The 16,226-nt window shown below is 44.2% G+C and overlaps 2 protein-coding genes and 2 non-coding genes across 4 annotated transcripts; 3 read left to right on the forward strand and 1 right to left on the reverse strand.

Moving 5' to 3' along the window:
• The first annotated feature begins 1,620 nt into the window (after nucleotides 1-1,620).
• Nucleotides 1,621-5,306, forward strand: LOC128706951 (transcription elongation factor B polypeptide 3). The gene is made up of 5 exons (XM_053801895.1): nucleotides 1,621-1,695; nucleotides 2,388-2,769; nucleotides 3,003-4,783; nucleotides 4,856-5,144; nucleotides 5,218-5,306. The coding sequence occupies exons 1-5, from the start codon at nucleotides 1,624-1,626 to the stop codon at nucleotides 5,304-5,306; spliced, it is 2,613 nt and encodes an 870-aa protein (XP_053657870.1). The 5' UTR covers nucleotides 1,621-1,623.
• Nucleotides 5,307-6,125: 819 nt separating this feature from the next.
• Trnag-ucc (transfer RNA glycine (anticodon UCC)) lies at nucleotides 6,126-6,197 on the forward strand. Its single transcript has one exon. It is a non-coding gene; the product is annotated as a tRNA-Gly (tRNA).
• Nucleotides 6,198-6,444: 247 nt separating this feature from the next.
• Trnah-gug (transfer RNA histidin (anticodon GUG)) lies at nucleotides 6,445-6,516 on the forward strand. Its single transcript has one exon. It is a non-coding gene; the product is annotated as a tRNA-His (tRNA).
• A 1,652-nt stretch (nucleotides 6,517-8,168) lies between these two features.
• On the reverse strand, nucleotides 8,169-12,441 carry LOC128710290 (delta-1-pyrroline-5-carboxylate dehydrogenase, mitochondrial). Its single transcript, XM_053805340.1, has 4 exons — nucleotides 12,386-12,441; nucleotides 9,146-9,985; nucleotides 8,480-9,070; nucleotides 8,169-8,403 (listed from the first exon to the last, which is right to left on the reverse strand). The coding sequence occupies exons 1-4, from the start codon at nucleotides 12,439-12,441 to the stop codon at nucleotides 8,169-8,171; spliced, it is 1,722 nt and encodes a 573-aa protein (XP_053661315.1).
• Between the last annotated feature and the right edge of the window lie 3,785 nt (nucleotides 12,442-16,226).

Raw genomic sequence — 16,226 nt, forward strand, 5'->3', positions numbered from 1 at the left:
TGCTTGAGGTGCGTGAAAAGGTGATGGCCACCTGTGTGTGTGTGTACGTGAGATCGATTGAGGGGATTTCTATTTTTCGATACTGCCGGTTTCGGTAATGACGTCACGCACCGGGGAAAATGATCATTGGCAGAGCGAGCAACGAACCCCGGTGTAGAAAAAGAAGCAAAACAAACACCGTAAACAACACACACACGGAGGCGCGCGCTCGCAATGTTGACTTTTGACAGCCACATGTACAGGGTGTACAAGAGGACGTGGTCTCGTGCCATTGTTGGACGTCAATATCTGTTTTTAAAATTTAATGTGAACTGTTCCAAACATTGACGGGTACTGTGCGATACATTTAAATTATGTGAAATTCAATTGTATGTTTGCTATTTTTAAAAAAGCTCTGCTATTTGGAATCCCAAAGTTCGCAAGCACTTAGTGGGTGTCCCTTTAACACGCTTAGCACGCTTTAGCTTTTTAAATGTCGGATCAGCGGGTGGTAGTGGTACAATGATAAGCCGAAGTTTGACAGCTCACTCGCCTCGGAAACATACGCACACATGTGCCGATTCACGGTTCAGCTGATGAACGTAAGCAGGAATGGCGTATCGAGCAGTGTGTATGTTGGCTGCTGTGATAAGTTAGCAGCATATTTTGTGTCGTTTTGCTTACGTTATCGTTGACCTTCTAATTGGTGAAAATTAAATCGCAGAATCAACAACAATTCCTCTAAGCAACCCGAGACCGTCAACAACATCGTCCGTGCTGTAATAGTCTGCAGGGCTGTGAATTTAATTGCGTAACGGTTCTACACAACTCGGTTAATGGCTGGTTGTGACTTGTAGTGCTAGAAAGTGAGTGAAAAGTCATCGTTAAAATGTGTACCAATTGACAAATGCACTGTGCAAATGTTTCTAGTCACCCTTCACGGCCACGGTACGGGAAAACCGACCTCTTTCATTCGCTTTTTCATTCGGGGAAAGTACATTTTAGCTGACGGAGATCGATGTGTTGGCAAGCGATTTTCCCCTAGGCAACACTAACCAGGTGTGCATTGCCTTAGTGTGTGTGTGTATCTGTGTGTGTGTGTGCGTACATATGCTCTTGTTTACGCATATGCGTGCGTACGAGCAGTTATAGCACTTGGAAAATAGCAGTTATGCTGTACTTATGCAGCGAAGAGGAAAACGTGTAAACCAACCCTTGGGATTAAAAAAGAAATAGGGCGAAAGAGAGAGAAACCACCATTGCAGTAGGATGTAAGAATATGCTTTATTGTGTGTCGTTTGTTGGTTCGCTCCCGACGGATGTCCACGATTGATCTGAATAGTTTAAAGGACAGCATCACGGGTCGGTCCAAAACCCTTGCAAAAAGGGCATAGTGGCCGTTTACCGTACGTACCTGTGTGCAGAGTTGCATGTGTATGTATATAATCTAAGCTTTACAGCGTGTGGATGTGTGCTTGGTTTTGTGTGCTTGAAATAATAGAGCCAGAAGTCAGAGGAGATCGTGCAAAGGTAAATAGGAGAGGGCACAAGAGCTTATCGACTGCGAACGAACACCCCTAAGGAAAGAGGAAAAACCGCCATCGTCATCGTACGCGAGGAAAGTATCAAAATTGGTTGGACAAAATGTCGTCGATTGTGGATATCATCAATCACTACCAGGCCAGCATCAACAAGTCGTTAAATGACACGGCCAGGGTAAGTAAATTCATTACACCTTGCAGAGATAGGTACAAATACCCCTGCGCCTGCTTGCTCTTCAAACACCGACATGACTTCTGCATCGGTTTGCCGAATTGGCTACCTGCAATGAATCCGCACGTTCGACCCATCTGTCCCAATTATCCTTTACAAACAGTTATTTTTGTCCGAAGCACAAAATGCACCCGTGAAGAAGAAGGCAGCTACATTGCCATTACAAGCACCCTCACCATGTGGTTAGTGATCGTGTCTTGACCGCATAAACCACGGAATGTTAAGATGCGATACAACGTGAAAGATAACATAGTCGGAAATTTGTCATTTTCATGTAGCATAGGAATTCGAAGTTTCTTTAAGCCATTCCAACAACAATATAAATAATTACGTTGCCTTTTTCGCTTGCTGATATATAGCCGGAACCTACGCTTCTACGATGCTTACAAACGTTACTAATAACAACGTGTTTCGTCTTTACTTGCTTTCTTAGAGTACGTGATGTTAGAGGTCTACATAGAGGCTTGTTTCTGTAAGAAATAAGTAATTACGACTGTTCTTTGCACACGTAAAGAACGTTACTAGAAGTGTTAACTAAAACAAGCTGATCTAAATGAACATTGAAATAATCTTTAGTAATAGTTGATAGAAGTAATGCTTTAATATTAATAGCTCAATTTTCTTTTCATCCAAAGATTGTACACTGCATCGGGAAGCTGTACAAGCTACCAATCTCCGTTCGACATCTGCAAGATACCGGCATTGGACGTACGGTCAACAGTCTCCGGAAGTACGACGGTGAGGTGGGCATTGCGGCCAAAGCACTCGTTACTAAGTGGAAAGCGATGGTAGCTGCGGAAGAATCGGATGACAATACTGCGAACGCAGGCACACACGGAGAAGGTGCGGACTCTGAAGGACGTCAGAATGAGGATGGTCAACAACGGAGCGACATGAGTGATCAGGAAGAAGACGGTCATAATCGTTCGTTGGCTGATGATGACGATGAAGATGACGATGACGACGAAGACGACGACGACGACGATCGGGGATCACATCACAATACCGATCAGGATGGTATGTGAAATGGATCAATATTGAGAATTGTACTGGTACACGATAAATTGCATTCGACAGTTAACACTGAACGGTTAAATCTGGCACATCAGTTGCGTTTGTTGATTGAATGCAGCAATGCGCTGTTGCGATGTCCCACGTTAATAATTGAGCTCTATTATTGATTGAGAATTGTAACGGGTAATAATAATAATGGATAACATTCGTTAATGCCGCTTTGTTTTGTTTTGCAGATTCCTATGGTGAGCCACAGCTCCGCGTTTCAGAGGAATTTGGCGCTGAAGCAGAAGGTAACGACAGCAATAGCGATGGAGAAGAATCGGATGAGCGAACGGATCAGCCAGAAGTTCACTATGTGATGCATCATCGTGTAATGGAACCGGAACCTCAGTTAAGTTCGGAAGATAGAGCAACATCCAGTCAGTGGAGTGGCCATCACAGTGGTGCTGCCAGTAAGCGACATTCTAACGATAGTTCACGAAATCAACATCACACGTCCACTTCCAAAGCATCCAGCAGCTCTAGCAGTGGACAGAAACATAAGAATGATGATAGAAGCGATAGGGGCGATAAAAGAAAGAATGATGGAGGTGACCACCATCGACACTCATCAAGTAGAGGGGAGTCAAAATCTCACAAGTCCTCCTCCTCCAAGACGGACCATCATGGATCGGCAAAAAAATCATCATCGCACGGTGACGGTGACCGACACAAAGATCGCAGTTCCTCAAAGCATCACAGCACCAGCAACACAAACGATCATGGTACCGGTAGTAGCAGTAATAATAGCAGTAGTAGTCACGCACGGAAAGATTCTAGTCATAAAGAAGACCGACATCGGTCAAAGGAGAAGCGCAGCGCAGATGGTAGTTCGAAAAGGCACGCATCGGAAGAAAACTATGCCGATATGGATGCGGCGTCCTCATCGAAACGATCTCGCAAAGAGCATCGAACCGATCATGTCAGTGCAAATAGCACTATGCAGGGGAATTCATCATCATCGCCACATGCATCAGCTTCTACCTCATCATCACATTCAAAGAAGGAAAAATCAAAGGGACATTCATCTGGATCATATTCCTCCTCTTCCAAGCGGCATCACGATAAATCGGAATCATCACGGGAAAGATCGGAGGAAACTAAGTCAAAATCGAGACGGAAAGATAAGTCTCGGTTGTCGCCGGCATCAAACCAAGAGCACAACAATGACGATTCCCTCGGTGAGGATGGTAACGATGGACTTGACTGTTCCGGGGGGGCTAGCTTTGCGGATGCACTTGCCATGATCGGTATGCCTTCGGGATCGAAGAAAAAACCGTCCGGTAGTAACAAGGAAAAGGTGAAAGTGACCGTAATGAAATCTTCCCCCGCTTCCACATCGTCGAATCATCGAGATAGTGACACGTCCTACTCGAGAAGTAAACAAGAGCATGCAAGAGTATCCTCTTCCTCCTCATCTACATCTGGTGCGCGTAACGGGGGTTTACCGACGGCTTCGGAGCTTCTTTCACAGAATGTCAAACTGGAACCGCTTCCCGAGGCTTCGGAAATCGTGGAATCGCTTCCAATGATTTCGCCCCACTATCGTCCGATGCCTCTGAATCAGACCGTGATGGAGTGTGTGTTTTTGGGTGGACAGAGCGGTCGCGGTAAAGGTCGTCCCCTGACCGAAGAAGAGGCCCTCGGTCAGAGCATGCAGTCCAAAAATATGCGTACGAAGGTTTATTCCGGACAGAAGACGAACGCGAAAGGTGTAATACCAACGTTGTACGAGCTGTGCATTCGTTTGCTGCAGGATCACGTCTATGAGATAGGCGCGACAGGTGGTATACCGTTTTACATCCTGAAACCGGTGCTTGAAAAAGCAAATCCGACCCAACTACTTCACCTAGAGCACTTTAATCCGCACTTTGTCGAAGATAGCGATGTCCTATGGGAGCTACACTGCAAGCGCACGTTCCGATCAAAACAACGTAACGAGGAGGAGCTGGAAACGTGGCGTGAAATGTTTCTGGTAAGCGAATGCGTCTCTTTGCGTGTTGATATGGGTTCTATTTGTGTGTGTGTGATTTCGTTTTATTTCTAGCGCTGCTCCGAGGAACGCGACGCGAAGCTGAGAAGTCTTACGCAGAACATCAAGCTTTCACAAGAACAGGCGGCGGCTCCGATTCGCAAAACGCAACTAGCGTACGTCGATTCCGCCGTCAAACCACCGCGAAGTGTGATTAGCAAACAGGTCAAATACGGCACGGCCCGAGCACCGGTTGTTTCTCCGGCGGCACGTGTAGCTGCCCTTAAGGCGGGTAACGTAACACAAGCCGGTGATGCACGGCTACGAGTAGCGGCCGGTGCGCGCGATAATGCTCAAGCCCAAGGTAAGCCAAGTTTAAAACATAGGTTAGACAAAATTAAAATGATGTGCTAATTGATTCTTCCGATACGTTACAGTTTTCCAACCGACGAAACCGCGCAAGGCTCCAATGATGGCCAAAGTGTTGTCCTCGATGAAGGGCTTCAAAACCAGCTTCCGCCGTTAGGATCCCGACGTGAATGTTTCCAGCGAAGAGAGCCGGTGGCGAAAATCAAATTGCATATGTCTTCAGATCTATGTGGTAGCAACATGGTAATGCGGCATTGGTGTGGGGTTGCGCAAAACTGTAAAATACAAATTTAAGCTCATCTTTCTTTATTGATAAAACCCACTTTGTGGGTTGCGGATTCGATCAATTTTTGTATTTACCACTGCGTCATTTTAAAAATCCAAAATAAGTTTATTTCATGTTAAATCTTAACTTGCAAAAAGGAACCCTCTCCTTTCACTAGACAGACGGTAACGGACAGTTTGACATCACACACAAATTACTCTTCGGAAGTCAACGGAAGTAAGGAGTGTATACAGCTCGCAAACTGAGCTAACGATTAAACGCATTGAGCCAAATAAGAAGGGAGAGCAATCGTATCGTGTTCTGATTTTAGTTTACTCATCACACTTAATATTCTTATTCGAATATTGTTTTTTGTTTAATGTAGACATCACATCACTTTAACGATAGCTTGATTCGATTTCGGAATGAGCGATGCGTCTTTTTTGTTGTATTCAATTGTTTGCTTAGTGTTAAAGGAACGTAAAATATAAGTAATTTAAAAATTTTAATTGTACTGTGGTTTATTGATGAGGTAGCGAAGCGATACCGAAATTAGTTAGCCGAACATAATCGGGTATCCGGTACCATCATCCGCTTTGAGACTTATGAGGTGGTCGATCGGCAACGGCCGATTAAGCAAATAGCATAAAAGTATTTTTTATGAAATTCCTGGCATGATCCGCCTCGAAAATTGCGCACGTAATGGGCAGAGCGTCGGTGGTGTAATGGTCAGCATAGTTGCCTTCCAAGCAGTTGATCCGGGTTCGATTCCCGGCCGACGCACAGAGTTTTTTATGTGTTTTTTATACGTGTGTTATTTACTGGTTTTATAAATAAAATGACAATCATGTTCCAGTTCATAGAGTGATAGTGGTAGGACTTTGATAATGGCAATGACTATCAATATTTGCATGGCTTTACTTTATCTGAATGGTTAAGTGTAAATTTCGATATAAAAGATATATATAAAGCCATACATATAATAGATACATATAAAGCCATTTTTCTCTTTGGTATCGAGCATTCTGTAGCCGTGATCGTCTAGTGGTTAGGACCCTACGTTGTGGCCGTAGTAACCCAGGTTCGAATCCTGGTCACGGCAGTGTTGTTGTATTCCGCGCTTACCGGAGCGAAAACGAAAAACACTGTCACGGAAGAATGCCCTTGAATGTGTGAACTATTTTGAAACAAGTGGTAACATCGGATCAATGACGTCTTTATTTAATTGAACCAGAACTACTCTTTGACATTCAATCCCCATCAAGCGGGTTGAGAAGAAGTAGTGAAATTAATAGTATTCGCAAGGAAGGGGAGGGGGAGGGGGGGGGGGGGAACAGGAGGTGTGTAAGTAAGAAGTAAGTTTCTACTCGTTTTCCCTAGAGGGGCATGGGAGGAGATTACTTTGATTTGGTTTAGTTAAGTGCGCATAAACGAAACTTTGTGATACTTGTCTCTTCACAACACAGCATTGCTGCAACTCTTTCATGTTTAAAACATTTATTAACTTATTAGTGTGTGTGTGTGTGTGTTCTTTTTTTTTCGTTCAGTATAATTTTTGTCTCATTCTTACGCTACGCTTATGATACTTGTTTCATACAGTCATCAAACGGCCATATTAATGCAGCAGCTAACGGATCCTTGTTGCTTGTCGTTCATTTCCTTGCACGTTGTTTTGCACTTCATCTAACCGCCGCACGCGTTTTCGCTATACTGCAGCCGCATATACATGTATATAGATGATTTGGGTGTATGAGATTTGGTTTTATGTTGCGGCTGATGATTAAATATAGCCAGTGGAGCTACATCAAAGGTGGTCGGGTCAGAAAATGGCGCGCATCTAGGTTATAGGGTAATTGTAGTATCTCGTTCGTTCTCATCAGACCAGTACGCACCCACTTCTTTACCTACAATACATCATGTCATCGATGGCCGATGTATGCCATTAGTGGTGCATCGGTAATACTTAATCCGCAACCGGATTGGCTCGCGCTAATAATCACAGCAAGAGCCCGATTCATACCGCCGGAATCGAGCTCTCCAAACGAAAAAAAAGAAAAACAGCATGATCAACAAGTACTATAAAACTACCTTTTCCTAGCGAGCACACACTAAAATCACACTTATTGCGGCGTGAACCGGTAGGAAAGGAATAAAACAAGAACAGAAAAAAATATCACGACGATTATATATCGGAGCCGTGTGAAAGGAGATAGCTTAATGCGAATGCATCCTTATTGCACCCCACGAGCCGTCGCAGCGGGAACAATGTGCTGCGCGTCGGTTGCACAAAGCTAAGTATTGTCAAATTGTATTCGGAACCGAGTGGTCTTGCGTTATGAATTGCATATTTCATTACAACCGGTTGTCAGTTTCATGACTAATATCCTTCCAATATCTTCTGCCGCGTGAGAAAGCTTGGCAATTTAAAGAGTTCAACGCGAATTACCTTAGTGATAGTAAGCAAAACCAAAAAAAAAAAACAAACAAACCCAGATCCTGCTGCTTGTTGCTGTGAATGATACTACTTCACTAGTAGTACACGGAATACATGTAAAACATATCAATCAATCGACTGACAAGCATTTCAATGCCTGTAAGTTACAGAAACCAGTCGGAAAATCCGAGATGTACAGAAATTGACACCATATTCTCACCCGGCACAAGCGGGAAGGATTCATCATTCATCTCATATAAACAAAAGAACATCTGCAACAGCTTTCACCGTGTCCAAACGGGTAGGTGCTAAAGGTGCGCTTACTCGCGCATGTACGGATAGTCGATGTCCTTCAGCGGTACAAACGTTTCTTTGATCGATTGTGGTGTAGCCCACCGGAGCACGTAATGCGGACCACCGGCTTTGTCGTTCGTGCCGGACATACGACCACCACCAAATGGTTGCTGACCGACGACGGAGCCAGTTGATTTGTCGTTAAGGTAGAAGTTACCGGCCGTCATCTTGAACTCGTCCAGAGCTCGCTTGAGGAATGCTCTAAAAGAAGAAGGAGAAGGAAGTATACCGGTGCTGATGAGAATGGCTCGCGTGAAAAAACATCAATCACACTTACTCGTCCTGCGCGAACACAGCACCGGTGAGCGCGAATCGGGTCGAGCCGCCGACGAGCTTCATGGCACTATCGAGATCCTTGTCCTTATACACATAGATCGAAAGCACCGGGCCGAAGATTTCCTCAGTCATAATACGATCTTTTGGGTCAGTTGTCTGCACAATTGTCGGTTCAATGAAGTAGCCCTTGCTGTCGTCACACTTGCCACCACCGAGAATGGTTAGATTTTTGGAACTGCGAGCATGGTCAATGTATGATTTGATGCGTGCAAATGCTTTGTCGTCGATGACCGCCGAAGTAAAGTTGGAAAAATCGGTCACGTCGCCCACCTTCAGTGTGTCACGGATCATTAGCAAACCGTCCTTCACCTTCGGCCACAGGGATTCGGGCACGTACATACGCGAACAGGCCGAACACTTCTGGCCACAGAACTCGAACGCCGACCGGATCGTGCCGTTTACCACCGACTCGACATCCGCAGACGGATGTACAAAGTGATAATTCTTGCCACCGCACTCGCCGATTAGTCGGGGGAAATTGTTGTAGTTGTTAATGTTCTCACCCACCTGGCGCCACAACCGGTTGAACGTTCTGCAGTGAATGGAAAGCAATGTTTGTAAGCAGGGTTTTTGGTGTATCAGATGTTAAATGTCGACATATACTTACGGAACAGAACCGGTAAAGTTAATACCGGCCAGATGCGGCGAAGCCGTGATCGTATCGCCAAATACAGGACCATCCGTGGGCACGAAGTTTACCACACCGGGTGGTACGCCGGCCTCCCGCATAATCTTGAAAATGACATAGTTCGACAGCAGGGCAGTATCGGACGGCTTCCACAGCACACCGTTACCCATGAGGGCGGGCGTGTACGCCAGATTACCTCCGATGGCAGTGAAATTGAACGGACTGACGGCGGCAATGAACCCATCGATACCACGGAACCGCATCGAATTCTTCGTTACCTTCGCATCCTCGCTAATCGGTTGATATTTTGCTGCCTCCTTCAGATAGTACGTGTTCATGCGGATAAAATCGATCAACTCGGCCGCAGAATCAATTTCCGCTTGGATCACCGTCTTCGCTTGGCCGAGCATGGTAGCTGCGTTCAGTTCCTGTCGGTACGGGCCGGCCATCAGATCGGCAGCCTTCTGCCAGATGCGAATACGTTCGTCGAGCGGTGTGCGGTCCCACTTGACCTGCGTTTCCGTCGCTGTCTTGATCGCCTTTTGGACTAGCTTTTGGTCGGCGTAGTAGAACTGAGCCAGCTTGTGTTTATGGTTGTGTGGCATCACCTGGTGGCGAACCTCCTTCGAACGGATCTCTTCCGAACCGATAATGATCGGCACGTCTTCCATCTTGGCCGTCGCCTTCTTCAGTGCACTCTCCAGTTCTTTGCGTTCCTTTGAACCTTTCCGGTATGCGAGTACAGGCTCATTTTCGAGCGGGAATTCGCCCAATTTCGGATTCTGCACCACCGACGAGGACATTGCGCGCACACCATACCTACGGAGAAGTGAGAAACAGACTCATGAAATCGGGGACGCATGTGGACAGTAAACAAATTTATGATGATTTAATTTAGCATTCAACACAAGTGACCATGAGCTTTTATGGCGAAATCAACTAAACACGTTGATCAACACTGCGACGTTGTAGCCAGGGCGATTGTCTTATCATGCTGACAAATATTCATTTCGTCAAAAGTATAAGAAAAGCTTTATAGAAAATGATAAATATAGTGAACAAATTGTATTAAACTGACTAGTAGTAATGATAATGGTAATGATTTTTGAATGCACGTGTAACCCTCTTTAATGCATTTATAGTATACTTACATGACTATACAGCAATCAATAAATCAATAATATGGAATTTTAAATCAAGATTTTCGTTATGCTCTTACCATGGTTTACAGGTCAGACAAAAGAGCTTAAAGGTTTCCTCGCTTTGCAACTCATTCGGCAGTTGTCGGCAATGAATTTAATTAAATGTTTAAATTCATCGTCAGTGCAATTGAAAGCATAACAATGGCAATTAATCATCAAGCTCCGACTACTTGTGGTGTGAATTGTTTGAAAAGATGTTAAATTTCACCCTCCTTCCTCGTAAAACCAGCAACAACAAACAAACGACACATGATTCCTGTGTCGCGTCTTTCTCCTTCCAATCCAAGCAATCGAATATTTCGCACACTCCGATGACGTCAGTGGATAAATATAGGCATTCTATAATTACCATACCTTCTTTTAAAGTGTTGCTCAGTTTGTTAAAAAAAAAAACTGCGTGTCCTTCCGCAATAGGTTTTTTTTTACAGTAAAATAATTCATAAAGTAAAGTAAATTATCAGTTTATGCATTGTTGTACGAGCACATTGCAGAACTTCATCGCACACAAGAGACTTTTAGATAAGCGGTACAGCAGCAAAAACCAGCCTATTGACCGATTGGACTTGAGTAGACGGATAATGCATTGTATGCCGTACTAATACAGACGAACGGACACTTAGCTACGCTTTGTTCGTAGTCAGCTGATTTATAATAGCTGACAAAGTGCATGTAAAGGAATCAACGACAACAACGCAAGAACAACAGGGTTAAAAATGCTGGGCATTAAAAGCCAGATCGCGATATGAACTGCATTGTCAACCAACACATGCACATAGGTTGGCACACATGCTATCTTTGGTGAAGCGTAATAATGTTAATAATCGTACGAACAGGTGAGCAAATGTTCTTTATCTTAAGATAAGGGGAATGAATGAGATGGCGCGAAAAAGATAGATTGCATATAACTAGCAGTGTAGAGTGCGAGAGATTGATGGAGAATGAGAAGGAGCTGCCGCAAGTTTGTTGTGATGTGCATTCAAGGCAGTGCGTTGCCGGGGGAGTTTTCATTATTTATCTGATTGCTTGAATAAAACGTTGATAGTCGTATGGAAAAAGTACCCTATTTGACATCGCATCCGATTATGCGGCGTCTCCTAAACCTTCCTTATCTCACTCTGCACTAATGCTCTATCGATGTGTGTTACAAATTTCATGATCATAGTTGCAGAAAAGAATGCTATTGTACTGTAAATCATACGATACTGAAAGTGATTCCATTGCACCTACACCTTTCAAGGGGAAGTATCTGTCTATCAATAGAATAGTATGGTAGAGTGTTGCTTAATATTGTATAAACATACTTGAAATCACACTGCCTGGTCTAGCGCTAACAATGTTCAGCTGTCGATGTTAATCACTGTTGACTCACTTGAGCAGGAAGGACTCCCACTGCCTACACTATCTGCGAGTTGTCTATTTATTAAGTTTAAGATTAATATAAACGCATGAGACGCGAGTTTATCAATGGTATTCTTGCAAAAATCATTTAAACAAAACTTCTTTCCGTAAATTCTTCATGAAAGCTAACGAACGAAACAGTTTTCTGGTAATATTTCCTATTTTATAACCCAAGGCCTCGAAACCGAAAATATCTCCCAATTATATGCAACCGTGCACTATTTCACTAGCACCAGGCGTAGGTGCATTCGGTGGGTTGTATGTTTTTCAGGAGAGTAAAAGTGATTAGAGTGAGAGAGTGCCAACATGAGTAGACCGAGCCAACTTACGAGTTGGTGCTCAAAGGTCCAAGAAAAATAAAAAGAGTTGGCCAAGTGCAAGGAAATGTAAGTTTTGTTGCAGATCGATGATCTGTGCAAGAACTATCGAATGTGTTGGCCACACAAAAATAGAACCTATCCTCGATTACGTTCGTTAGGTGGCAGTCTGGCTCGATTTGCTTCTTTTACTGGCTGACAATAGGTTTCTAAACCATTCAATCGAGCTGGGTCGGTTAGTTGGTGGGTGTGTTCGGGTGTGGATGAGATTGTTTGAGCGGGGTATGATGCTTTGAACTGACCTTTGCAGGCTGGCGACCAGCGTTGCCCCTGCTGCACTCTTGCAAACGGTGAACATTGTTGTTGTGTTGCTGAAGCTACTTCTGGCTCGGCGGCAAGTTTTACTGCTTCCGGTGCGCTCTCGTGACGATAATTTTCACGCGATTACGTGACGGTACGGAATTTCCCTGGATCGATCGAAGCTATGCGGTGTTTACTGTAGCGAGAAGGTGTGCTTCTGCAGTTGATATAGCACGATTTCCTCGGACCGGAAATACACTAAAAGCACACGGTGTTTACGAGCGAGAGTCGCTTTTCACTAAACCGCGCAGTTTGCTCGACGTTTGCTGGAAAGAATTCGGACTTTAGTATAGCGAACGAAACGAATCCCGATCCCGAATGGGCAGAATATTCCACATGGTACGGCCTCGAAAACAAGGTACGTTGGCCTTGGTCGACGAGATAGCAGAGTCGTTAAGCAGATAAATTCGCGATAGTTCTGATGGTAGAGAAATTACGTAAGGCCACCCCGCAAACTAAGATACACACCGACACCAACGTTAGTCCCCCCCTAGTTATTCCTCTCACACACTCACTCTTTTGGCAGAACGGCACTCCGCACTTGCTGTCCTTCGCACGCACTCCGACCGCGACGACCACTTGGCACACTCAGTGGACCTGCGGGTTCGCTTTCAGCCACGGGTATATCAATCGACTGACAAACTATGACCACGACCACGGCGTTTGCAAGGCGCAAGTTTTTGAGATCTGTTCCGAATGCAATGTTTCCCACCCGCGTTGCTGCTTTATTGCTTGGCCCATTGCCGCCCGAACCAGCTGGCTAACTGAAATGAGAGTAAGCGAGAGAGGGACCAAGAGCAGAATATTGCATCAGAGCGGGAGAGCGAGTATGCGAGTGCATATCGAAGTGCGAGAAAAACATCGCACATACACACGTACAGAAAGGTACGGGCAAAGCAGAATACCGTGAGCTGTCAAAATTGGATAAAAAATTGCACAATTTCACTATTTCACATCGATTATGTTTCGCACTCCAGGTGTGTTCGGTCGTTTGCAGGCTTACTTACCGTTCTATGATTCGCGAAAGCTCGAATTACTAAAGTTCGCGGACAAAAACAAGCACAGCAACCGAGATTACTGATTTGGTCGGATGGATCAAAACAACGATACAGAAACGGTACACATTCGTGTAGCGGACGCGGTGTGTGAGTTTGAGCAGAGCAAAGTGAGCGGAGCGAGAGAAACAAAAAATCGATATCTTGAGAGAACGGGAGCGGGCCACAGAAACTGTTTTGCTGACAGTTTTTCGAACTATATTGGTGATCCATAGAAAATAATGCATGTCTATTAATGATCTATAGAAAAGCAACCGTCTAAGCTAAACATTGATTAATAACAAGCCTTTATTATAATAATGTAGATTTGGCTATGGATCGAATGCAAAATCTAAGGAATTCTTTTTCCAACGAAAGGAAAAGTAAACTAGCAACGACTCAAACCATCTTCAGCAACAACGGTTTTTAGTTTGGACATGAACCGTGAAGAATTTTGACCGAGCGAAAACATCATTCAGATTTGCAAAGCTATTCAAATGATCGGTTCGCCGGCGAATAGTTGAAATGCTTAATTTAGTTTTGGAGGAACATTTGAAAGTGAGCAATCACGCAATCCTTTTCTGTGGGATTGCTTCTGTGTTTTTCTGATTTTTTCGTTCGACATTGTTTGGAAAATTACGAAACGGCATTCAACGCGTACGTTCCGGTGGGTTGGTCACGTCATGAGAATGACACCGGTCAGACGATGGCGCTCGACCGTGAGCGGTTTAGAGGACTTTTGCAGCAGGCCAAGACCACGAAGCGGTTGTAGCGCCGGATAAGTAAGTAAGTAAGTTTGCTATTTTAACTTGTATTCCTGCTAATCGTTTTTCTAGCTTAGAGTAAATTATCAACGATATCTTCTCGCATATTATTTAATTATTATATTTATTATTATTATTATTATTTTTTAGTAATTTGTCTGACCTTGGCGGACAACATTCTTAAATAGTACTTAAATACTAGACAGTAACGAATCGAAGACGCTCTCTAAACAATGACGTGGACAATTTAAAATCGAAAACATGTAGTAATCAGAAAGTACACGATTTGTCCACGGTAGAAGACGCAACGCGAACCTGCGTTGAATGCTTTCCAGGCGGATGGTAGCGTGTACCGAAAGAGAACACAGCAGTACTCCAATATCGTGCGTACAATGACGCAACAAAACGGGCACCTAGAATCCTGGAATTCACTGCACGTTTTCATCATGAGTCCTAGTGCCTGGTTTCTTCTTGTAATGACGCTTTCAACATGATCATGGAGCATGAGTTTATCGTCCAGAAGGACCCCGAGATCACGGATGCACGATGCGCATGTTAGCGATGACATACCTGTGTCTGATCGGGTGCCTGGCTCTACTGAAAGATATGGTTTGGTATTTGTTCGGACATAGCTTGAGCGAGTTTCTGTCACACCAATCACCAAACACCGTAGGCAGCTGTTGAAGTCGCTGACAGTCGCTTGCATCCTTGACAGTGGTAAAGATGATTAAATCATCAGCATACATCAAATATGATCTCACAGGCAGGATCGGTGAAAGATCATTCACGTAGATCAGAAAAAGCAGGAACCCTAAAGTGTTACCCTGCGGAACCCCGGACGTGCCGGTGAACGTATACGAATGATCGGATCCGAATCCCACCTGGTAGATACGATCCAGCAGATAGGATCGCATCCAAGATATTAAAATATCAGGAGCGCCTAATTTTAGCAATTTCCCGAGCAGAATGTCGTGGGAGATGCGATCGAAGGCAGCCTGAAAGTCGATATAAACGGCATCGACTTGATATCCACGATCCATATTCCTCAAACAGCAGCTAACAAACTCCACCAAGTTTGTAGTTGTTGAACGTCGTTGCATAAAGCCATGCTGAGAAGGGGAGATATAATTCGATACAGCCTTGACTAATGGCGAATAAATGGCCTGCTCGACTACCTTAGCGCAGGCACAGAGAGAGAGAGAAACGATGCCACTGTAGTTACTTTTTTGTGGATCCATTCTAGCGTGTTTCCACGCCGCTGGATTTTTGTCAATAATGGTGCGAAGGCATTACTGCAGTGCTTTAAGATGTAGCCAGGAATGTTATTAGGACCAGAAGATAATGTCGGTTTTCACACGACACTACCGGTCCAAAATCCAATCCGAACCAATCCCCCGTAGCAAGGACTGACTGTCCGGCTACGTGGTAAAATTAAGTCTAGTAAGCCAGAAATAACATTCTTGACCTAGAAGGTCGCTTTAGTGAAATTGGGTATCTCGCTCAACAAAAACCAAGCTAGATCAATTGTGTTCCTGTTTGACCTCCTGAAAATGACCAATTGTCATCATTGGCAAAAGATTAGTTGTTTGACTTTCAACTAATTTCAGGCTATGTGTAGAATACGGCGTGCTAAATAGTGAGCATGAAATTTTCCAACAATTACGCCTGGGCCCCATTACGTTTTCCAGCCATGTTGCTCCCATTGTCATAAGATTGGCCTCGGAGTTTTTGGTGATGATATGAAATGATAATATGTTTCTAAATTTCGCTAAGAGTATCCGTAAGTCTTACAATTTGGTTTATTTATTTTTTTCTTTCATAATATCGCGCAGGCTATATAGCCTTATTTCTAGCACATAGCCGGATAATTAGTCCTTGCTACTGGCGGAGGCGACCAGTCCAGACCAGAGACTACCAGTCCAGTCGTTGCGATTATTTTTGTTATGCCATCATGTCATCTTCTCATCTTTTCTCCCCAAAGTCTG

This window comes from Anopheles marshallii, chromosome 2 (assembly GCF_943734725.1).
Source record: "Anopheles marshallii chromosome 2, idAnoMarsDA_429_01, whole genome shotgun sequence".
Lineage (NCBI taxonomy): Eukaryota > Metazoa > Arthropoda > Insecta > Diptera > Culicidae > Anopheles > Anopheles marshallii.